Source organism: Nematostella vectensis, chromosome 3 (assembly GCF_932526225.1).
Source record: "Nematostella vectensis chromosome 3, jaNemVect1.1, whole genome shotgun sequence".
Taxonomy (NCBI): Eukaryota; Metazoa; Cnidaria; class Anthozoa; order Actiniaria; family Edwardsiidae; genus Nematostella; species Nematostella vectensis.
The window spans coordinates 6,457,051-6,467,380 of NC_064036.1; the positions used below are offsets into that span (position 1 = coordinate 6,457,051).

The 10,330-nt window shown below is 40.1% G+C and overlaps 1 protein-coding gene across 1 annotated transcript; it reads right to left on the reverse strand.

The window, feature by feature from the left end:
- Window positions 1-140: 140 nt before the first annotated feature.
- LOC5506485 lies at window positions 141-8,442 on the reverse strand. Its single transcript, XM_001627151.3, has 13 exons — window positions 6,146-8,442; window positions 5,779-5,848; window positions 5,523-5,554; window positions 5,269-5,416; window positions 4,991-5,154; window positions 4,431-4,585; window positions 4,211-4,291; window positions 3,768-3,879; window positions 3,608-3,685; window positions 2,517-2,644; window positions 2,068-2,190; window positions 1,526-1,636; window positions 141-891 (listed from the first exon to the last, which is right to left on the reverse strand). The coding sequence occupies exons 1-13, from the start codon at window positions 8,321-8,323 to the stop codon at window positions 801-803; spliced, it is 3,471 nt and encodes a 1,156-aa protein (XP_001627201.1). The 5' UTR covers window positions 8,324-8,442; the 3' UTR covers window positions 141-800.
- Between the last annotated feature and the right edge of the window lie 1,888 nt (window positions 8,443-10,330).

Genomic DNA, 10,330 nt, shown 5'->3' on the forward strand with positions numbered 1-10,330 from the left:
GCGACGTACGGACGCGACAAGATGGCGAACAGTGAAAGAGCAAACAGCGGCGTGCTCGGCCTACTATTGGAAGCCTGGGTACGACTAGCCTCACACCTCCCCTTTTCAACTGCTCCTTTAAAGACAATGCATTCAAAATCTTACGAACTTATCACAATACGTTTTATTCGTCATTCCTACTATTTTACACAAATTACGCAACTTCTCTTTTAAATAAGAAGTAGTCACCATGACAACACACAGTCATATTCTGTTATCTCACTTTCTCTCCTGGAGCCCCTAAACTCGGGAACCCTTGGGGCACCCGAAGCATGATGGGACCTTCATCTACTAAGCAGCTTTACTGTAACTGCTGTTGGTCACGAACGTCTCCCTCGCCCCATGGTGCTTGACCGGCACTAAATAAAAGTGGCTTGCAACAGACCACAGCACCCACCCCCCTCCCCCCCCCCCCTCCCCCTCATCCTCCACACACACACGCACCCTTCCCATAGAGAGTGTCACCATTCCGCCGCCATCGCACATACTTTTACTGACGACATTTTCCCAACCAACCAATTACCACTTGGCCACGGGTATGCCGGGGACTTGAAATATTTACATACACTTGTATTTACAAAGTACGTATGAAAACAAATTTGCTCATATTTCACATAGCTTAATCATTAAGGTTTCCTTTATTCTATACTGAGATTTGACTGCAGCTACATACCGCTCGAAACTATCTGAAGACTATAGCGTTCTTGACAGGTGATTGACAGTTTAAACATTGACTGACAAGACTGCACTGATCACACCTGTCATCGTTCGACGGAAAGGAGGGGGTTAGCGGCCCTGAGTCCTTGAAGGTTTCGCACTCTCTTGCAACCATACAGGTGTAGCAGACTCAACCTTTGACAAAGAAAACATGCAATGGAACCTCTATCCACATCAGGGGAGGCGCTTATTCAGGGAAAGCGCTTATTCGCGTATAGAGGCCAGATCCTTCAATATTAAAAAAACCAAGATGGCGGATGAGCTGTTTGCCATGGTTATCGGGAGAAAACGGACAATCTTTTTGAAAAATTGAAGCAAATAAAATAAGGTGTAAAACTTTTAGTCATAAGTTTTTGCTTGAATATAATGAATGGCGCTTATAACTATTAGGATTGTAAAGGGCGAGTTTGGAGGCCTGTGGTGATTCAAAATGGCGCTTCGTTTTATTTGGCGTTTATTTTTTTGTACGTTTGCTTGAAGAAACACGTCCTACATAATTTGACGGGCTTGAGCGGCGTCCCATATGAAAAACTTTATTTGAAGTTTTGAGATAATGGAAGACTGAAAATGTTTTCCAGTCAAATGGGCCCTTTTGAAACCAATATTGTAACCTAAACAATTACACTACAGACAACATAGACATGTTATGTAGCTTCTCTTGTAAAATAAAACAACAATAAGGTAAAAATGGGCTCGCAAACCTGCCTGTCGGTTATGGAACCGCCTGAGCGTCTTGAACTGCTTGAATGTGAACGGTTTTGAAACTTACTTTCGGCACTGCCTGGCGAGGTGTAGCACCGTCTCGTCGGTGATATCCGCGCAAAAACTCAACTTCAAAGTCTGCAGACTCTGACTGCAATAATTGGCGAGTGATGTCACACTGTGAATCAACAAGAATTAAAAAATGTCGATCAGATACTCCTTTGTTTTACATTTGAAAACACTCTCTTCTTGGAATATATTTAAAGAATGTCAATCACCCACTTCTTTGTTGATGTTTATCATTGAAAATACAGTGTGCAGCGGTTTATTCGCAAGGAAACTTCAAAATAACAATCTACGAATGAAGTCTGATGTTATTGACGTTACTGACGATATTTGATTGACAATATCATGGTTACTCGCTTGAATTAGCCGATGGAAATGGATTCTTTGTGTGGCTCGCCATTGAGAAGGAGAATAAAATGGCAGCGTGATTGGCCTTCTTTAAGTACTTGATTATAGGTTAGTAATTCTATCCACAAACGCCAAATTTCCAGGAGGGATCCTACGCCAAAAGGTAGAAGGGGATTGTCTTCTGTGCAGATGTACCTTTTGTGGGTGACAGCCTCTCCGGTTGAGCTGAGATCGAGGGACTCCATTTTATTGCAGCACCGTGCCAGAGCTCGAACACCAACATCACTCACTTTACTGCAACCGCAGATGTCCAAAGACCTAGAAGGATGGATGACGAGAGAAGGTATTGATCTCGGTAGCATGGGCAAGCAACCACAGATTATGAACAAAGTAACCTTAGCATTAGAGGCAAGCAACTGCAACTTATAAACAAACACCCAATGTTACAAGAGCAGGCATTCTCCTGTAAATGGACCACTGAGAACGCTAGCAGTTCTTGTAAACCTAAATACACCCATGATTGCAAATTGCATGGTCTATACCTCTAGTCAGGGTTAATTAAGTCGCATGTGACGCCCAGGTGATTATCCCTACATACATTCAGAGAGACAAGCAATTAACGAGACATGTCATTGGTAACTTACCGAATGTCAGGCAGGTTGGTGGCAATTTCTGCAAGAGTGACATCTGTGATGCGCGGACAGTTTGCGAGAGCGAGACACTTGAGAAGTGGACAATGGCGCACAATCTTCTTTACAGCAGAGTCACGAATCTGAGAAATTTGTAAAAAATACAGTTATTCATCAGTCGTTCAATGCACATGAAAAGTAACTAGAAACGTGGCTGTGAGCATCAATTCGATAACCAATTTTATTATACAGCTACAGTGCTGGTTTGAATGCTGTCATTGGTTAAGGTAATTCCCTTGAATTGCACTGCGCACCCCTTCTGCGCATAGTAGCGCGCGCTGTTTGTTCGAATTTTCCGGTATTAAGTGCGCGTGCGCGCCACAGTTGTACAAGAAAACACAGCAAAAGGCACGCGTTTTTTTACTTAAAATCGCTTTGACAGAGAAACGGAGTCGGTTACCCCCATTTTTTATTTGCTCAAATAGTTAAATATATACGGAAAAATGATATACTGAAAGTATATAGAAGTTTTGTTATTTCTCTTAAAAGCCGTAAAAATACTTCAAAATGGCGCTTTTTATCGTATGAATAGTGGCGAAAACAATGTCTTTTTGTGCGATCTCTTAAAATGTGATTTGTTTTGAACATTAGCTACTACGGGTTATTGTTTAGGTGATCGGATTTTGGCAGCTCGACAAACAGAACTTAATTTTCTAAAGACTATAGGCACTCTTTTTGAAAACTAAGAGTTGGGATTTTTCCTTGAGCTATCAGTAAAAACGCGTCAACTCTACGCCCCTCTGTTGTGAAAACGTGGTCGGTACCACTATTTTTTATTACATTTTTTGAAAGCCCTTAGCTTTCATATTGTTTATGCCAAGTTTTAAAAAATTCTGGGTTGTAGAACTATTTCAAGGGAATTACCTTAATAACTGGGCCTTATATCCCCGCTCAGGAAAAATGCAACACCTTGCAATGAAATATTGTATAATAAATATTTTATTGACCTCGTTAGTTTGGGGTTCTTGGGCTACTGTATAAAACAGTTGATTAATTATTGGGCCCATATACCCGTCCACTTGGTCAATACAGAGTTGTGTATTTACCTGTTTGCACCCTCGAAGGTCAAGGTTTTCCAATTCAGGGAGATGTGAGACAAGAGACCCAAGTGCGGAGTCAGTCATCTGAATTTAACAAGACAATGACTTAAGGGAACGCGGCAAAAGAAGCAATACAAAACAACACACAGGATGAATTTTACTGTACCTTGTGACACTGGCCAAGGTTTAGGGTCTGCAGATGACAACACTTCCCAGCCAGCATTTTGAACCCTCCTGGTGTGATATTGAAGCACCCAAATACCTCAAATATCCGCAAACTGGAGACATAAGGAGTCAATAAACAAAGACAGAAGAAGGCAAATCATTTTTCAATGGATAGAGACTAAAGACATGAGTAAGCAAACCATTTGTCAATGGAAAGAGATTGCTAGAATAAAGACACAAAGAGGCAAATTATTCAATGCATGGAGATTGCTAGCCTAAGGCACAAGGGTTGCAAAACAATTGTAAGCAGATAGAGATGTTATCCATCAAATACATGGAAGCAAGATAGATAGAGATAGTTGTACTAAAAACACAAGAAAGCAAACATTTGTCAATGGCTAGATATTGTTAAACTAAGGCTGGGTTTATTTGGGAAAGTTGTACCTTTCACCATGCCGGTCAGCGATGCTCCTCAAGGATTTGTCAGTCACAGCTTGACAGCCATTTAAACAGAGGCATTCAAGTCTAAAAAAACAAACAAATAGATTTAAACAACCTATAAAGATCAAAAGCACAATAACCAACATACCATCATTTATCAACACAATCGATAACTTTTAGCATCACTGTTCACCTTAAAAATATTTTACTGATAAAAACTTACTGGATGATATTCTCTACAAGGGCCTGTACTCCATTATCACTGACGTTGGTCCAGCTTACGTCTACTGATACAACACTGGTGCATCGTGCTGAGATATGTAGCAATATGGATTCACCAATCAACTCACCACCACTGCAGCCACTAAAGTCCACCTCCTGGCGATCACAAGTAATTTGGTAAATGTTACAAAAACACATTTTAAAACATGATAAAATGATGTCATATCAACATCAGATATCAGACCAGGGCAAGTATATCACTGTTGATCGTGATGATCTGATGACCAGCTGCTGATAATAATGATCATGATGTGATTATGGTGTTATGATGTTATGGATAAAATGTGGCGATGTTGGTGCTGATTATGCTAATAATGATGATGAATATATATTAACAATATCTATGGCATACTAATCTCATCAGCATTTGGTTATAAAAGTAATCATATGTGAACTGCATCAGCATATACTGTTATTATTTATTTTTAAAAAATCACCACGACTATCATCATTACAATTAACAAAATGTCATCAGCATCATCTTTTTTTCTCATACAGCACCTCTAATGTATCACAGCAATTTCTAAACAGACTGCGTAGGCCATTCGCTGTGACACAGTTACCACGGCAGTGAGAAATGGTTAGACTTGTTGGATGTCGCTTGCCAATTTCTTCAAGCCACTCATCACTTTTAATCTCTTTCTTGATAAGAGTAATTGATCCCCCTGCAATCATAAAGATTTGAGTATAATTAAATAATAATGTTAAAAGCCATTCCAAGTGAATGCAGTTTTAAAGACTATAGTGCTGCTATTTGTAATTGAAAATTTATTACTTACAGAGGGTTTCATCCATTGCAATGCGATAAAATTGCTGGCACACCAATGCACAAGTTGCAAGGTCTTTATGTGAAAGACTTGAAAAAATCTTGAGCACGATCTCATCAGGCAGGCAGAGATAGGGAATGGGTTCACTCTGGTAACGAATCTGTGTGACATCATTTGCACAATTCAGTAAAAAAATATATAACTTTAACGTGGTTGTTAAGTTGCATCAGATTGGACATTCATAGAAGACATGCAACACAACTTACCAGAGTAAGAATTCTGTCATAGCTGTCAATATCTACAACATATGGGAACAATGTGGATGGTCAGCAATGCAAAGACAATGTTTTGCCAAACGTAAAAAATTGTTTATAAAAAGAAAGCATTGGGAGAATATGTAACCCCATGCGTCATGACATTGCATTTCACTTGATGTGGACTTAAAATGCAATTTATATACTGTTTAGTGTAAGTTGAGTGGAGATTGCATCATTACACTTGATGTGATGCACTAGTACCTACCATTTAAGTCAAGTGGAGGTATGGCTGGGATTGATTTCTTCAAAGGGGATTTGAAGGGGTTACCTTGTTCCTGAAAAAGAAAAAAATATCTCATAAATTTGCCTGAAATGCTCTACTAAGTGACCTACTAAGTGACCCTAAATTTCTTATTTTACAAAATGCATACTATATTACTAGATACTCTACAGTACAAACTGTATAAGGTTGTCAACTACCATTTAGTTGACAATTGTTAATAAGGGTGGCCACTTATAAGAGGTACTACTGTGTGAAATACTACATAGAAAATACACTCATGAACCTCTTAAAATGGTATTAACTAATAAATAGAGTAGTGTTCCAATTGTAAGTGGAAAACATTGTATACCTTGATCTCTTGATAATTTTTTTCAAGGGCCTCTCCATAACCTTTTGACCCCACTTTACCAATATTTTCAGTGCTATAGGGCCTTTTCTTACGCTCTCTTTGATATTCATCTTTATTTCTTCCTGACAGTCTTGAGGCACTTTGTGGTCGCTCGCCTTCCTTCGCTTGCACTGTTGGCCCATACGTAGCACTGGTTGTTCTCTGCCGGCTGCTTTTTTTCTGTGCACTTTTTGGTCGCTTTTTCTTTTCACCACTAAAACTTGTTGAGCGATTTTTCCCGTGGCTACCTCCTGCTGGATCATCTTTTTTTTTGGACTGTTGGAGTGAAGATGGTTTTTGGAGCTGCCTTTTTTCAAATGAACTCCATGCAATACTTGACTTATGCCAACGCCTTTTGTAATTGGACAGCTGGTTGCAATCATAACTATCATATGTTATATCAGTCGTTGCATTAACTTTTTCAATCAACTCAGAAATTTCACTGCTTAGAGGTTTTGCTCCATTTGACGAGACTTGCTTAGGGCCATCTCCATTTACAGGAGAATATTTCTTATTCAAACCTGCAGAGATTAGATCTCTGGCTTCTCTGCACTGTTCTTCATAGCTCTCCTGTTGCTCTTGTGATAGAAAAGATGGTTTTGTCCTGATAAGTGCAGTCCCACATTCAATACACCAGTTTGCAGCTTGGCTGTTGATCTCTTTGCATTTAGGGCAAACTTTAGCCATAATGGATTGTTGATTTATAGCTAAATCTGGGATAAGGTACTTGGCTCTTTCATTGTTACGTGCTATGTGTCTCTTCGTCTCCTCCTTTTCAGTGCGATCACCAGTCTCTTTACAAGTAACGCGAGGCGTGGTATTGGGTGTAACCACATGGAATAGAAGAGGAGCTGAATTCTCATCAGGATGGGAAGATAAATTCTCAAGATCTTCAGAATTCTGGGGTGATTTGACATTCCTACTTTTGTTTTTAACCACCTTTCGGTCAGAATTAAGGTACTGTGTCAGCTCGTGCAAGATCTTCTCTTTCCCTTTTCCACTATTAGGGCTCTTTTTAGGTGACGTCTCTTGCTGTCTGCTTGACCAACCTTCTTTAGAACCATTTTTCTTTGATGGTATTATACTTCCTTCAGAATCGGAGGTCTCAAAGCCATTATACAGGGCTCCATAAATCTGAGGACATGGCGAGACAGTCTTATGAGGAGTAGTAGGGATCTTTATAGCATCACTCGGATCAGGACTGGTATCACTCTTTTCTGGTGAGTTTGACCGGAATTGTAATCCATTGTTGTGATGTTTGATCTCTGACTGCATATTATACTGATTGTATTTATTACTGTTTCTATCCAAGTCTAGACTTGACATGATTGTAAAATCATTAATACTCTCAACATGAGAAGGCTCTAAACCACCTTTACCATGGTAGGATTTTTGGTTATGTCTAGTAAAACAATTGAGATAAGGTTTTAAATCCACTTGACCGTTTTCCACAGCATCCCTAAGTCCCCATAACTCCAGTCTTAAGTGGTCATCCTCATGGTCTTTGTTTTCTAAAGGGCCGAAATCTGTTGGAGAGAAGCTTTTAATATCATCGAAACTGTTTGGGTATTCCAAAGCCCCTGTACTGTAAGGCATATTTTCTGGAACGTCCACGTTACTAGAGAGTCCAGGTACTCGTTCTAAATGAGTACGCTCGCACTCCGACGTTCCATTGTCGCGTTCTAAACTAGATGACTTGTTAGTCAGTTGAAAATGCTTTAACCTCTTCTGTCTCACAAGTTCTAAGTCAACTCTAGGGCTTCCACCTTTGATGACACGATGATCAGATACGATGGTTCTAGGCGATTTGGCAGGACTTTTTCGATCTTCAGGCGGGCAATATTCATCGAAAGAATTTGGTGGAATGTTGCATTTTGACTCTTTCAATTTATCATTGGAGATCCCAGAGGAAAGATATGGTAGATCACTATAGAACTGACCCCTTTTCTCTGGGCCTGTTTTAATATCTACGAAACTGGTTTCGTTGTCATCATGGCTCAAACTAAAACTGACGGAATCAAAATGGCGGATTGGCTGCTCGCTAGAATTGTCCTCGTATTGCGAAAGCAGCGATCGCTCCAAGCGGCGAATCCATACACTTGCGAATCTCTTGGCTTCATCTCCGTCAGGGGCCTCCATTTTGTCATTTTAGCACGCATGGATTTCAGTACTTCGGGTTCTATTTGATGCAGTTTCGAGGGTTTACATATTCAATCCGTACAAAACATAACAACCGAGTATAAAACACGCTAGCCAATCAGGGCCGTCACTTAGAATTTGTTTGGTTTACCGCTGAAATGTCTGCGGTCGCATACTGATGCGACTTTTTTTTATGTTACTTCGAATCTTGTGGGGAAATTTAGCGTCAGGCCTTTTTATCGTCCCCTTTGATGCGATAGAAAGAGTTTTATTTTTCCTCTTTCCTTGCTTGAGTTTTATTTTTCCTCTTTTCTTGCTAAGAGACACGTGTTTTTTTTATTTATCGTTGAATCGTTCGTCGTTTCCTCCTCTCCCTCCCCCTAAAAGGACCCCCGAATGGTCTTTTACGAGAACTTGCGAGCTTGCGAGCATCTCGTTTTTTATGCGAGACCGAGCATTTTAAGTTACTGGGATACCTGTGGTAGCCCATTCATAAAATGCAACATATCAATATTTGGGTGACCTTAAAACTCGCTCGGCCAATCTCTTGGAGGCCTGGGTCTAAGGGCTTTTCAAGGCTTGTGTGATAAAGATTTGACCAAGCGATAAAGTTTTTTTTTGACACATTTTTGCCTCGAGTCTCAAATTGACAGGAATCAGCATTTTGCACCATGTTTTCTGGAGATCATGGAGCGGGAAAACTTTAGCTCTTCTAAATATGGGCATCAATGCCCATATAAGGCAATGCATACGAAGGACACTATCCGTGGGGAATATGTTTGATATGCTAGGGACGATGACGGCTAGGACAACGCGATCGAAAAAGGTGTTTTCGAGCTTGGCAAACAATAAAAAATTTAATTGCAATGGAATACGCGAAACATTGTAGTCAGAGACAGATACAAATAAAATAAGGACATTATTTCTACAGCAGCGAACGTAGTTAGTGGAGTTTACAGTGCAAACGTCAGCGTTCAATCGACCGTGAAAGTTCAGGCCCGTACCCTACAAAAAAGTCTGACTTATGGATTTAAGACATTATACCAAAGTGAGCTTATGCTTTATAGTTTTGTCGACAAAACATCTATTACCCTATTGACAGACAGACATACAGATTGAGAACCGAAACTGGACTTTCGGCCGTTGTGTTGGGGGGGGGGGGGGGGGGGGGGTTGGGGCTGCAACCCCCTGTTTGTGACTACAGTCTGCCATTCACTTTTGGAGACAGATAGATATAGAAAAAGATTCAGTGGCATTAATAGTAGTTGCGAATATAACGATGTGGATAACATGATCCATGATGTTACTAATTTATTACTAGAGCTGAGTGTGGAATCTGGTCTTAAATACGGAAATCCCCCAAAAGAGTCTATAGAAACTAATCAATAGTGGTTTGATAACGAATGCAAGCAACAGAAAACTCTTTTGAATTCCCTTGCTAAAAGACTTCGGCTTGACCTCGAAAACTCCGATCTGAGAAACACGATTCATAGCCGAAAAAAGAAATTCAAATTCTTATGAAGAAAAAAGAAATATGAACATAGAGCGAACATAATAGATAATTTGGATTTCGCTAATCCAAGGGCAACATGGCGGAAAATCAAACACACCTTTAACCGCACTCCACAGAAAATAACCAACCAGCCATCCTTAGATGCATTTTATAGATTCTTTAAAGCCCAGCGCTGTATCCGGAATGCCTCAATCATACAAGACAAGGCCCTAAGCCATACACAACAACAGACTGGGCCACTCGACTACGAAATTGAGACACTTGAGGTGAAATGTGCGCTTGACAAACTTAAAAACGGTAAAGCTCCAGGGTGCTTCAACATATTAAATGAGATTATTATAGCCAAAAATAATTTAATAGCCCCCCTCACAAAAATCTTCAATAAAACCCTCAAGGGAGGATATTGGCCAAACGCCTGGGGCCTGGGACTTATTATACCCCTTCACAAAGGGGAGCTCCAATGAGGTAAATAATTACCGAGGTGTAACTCTACT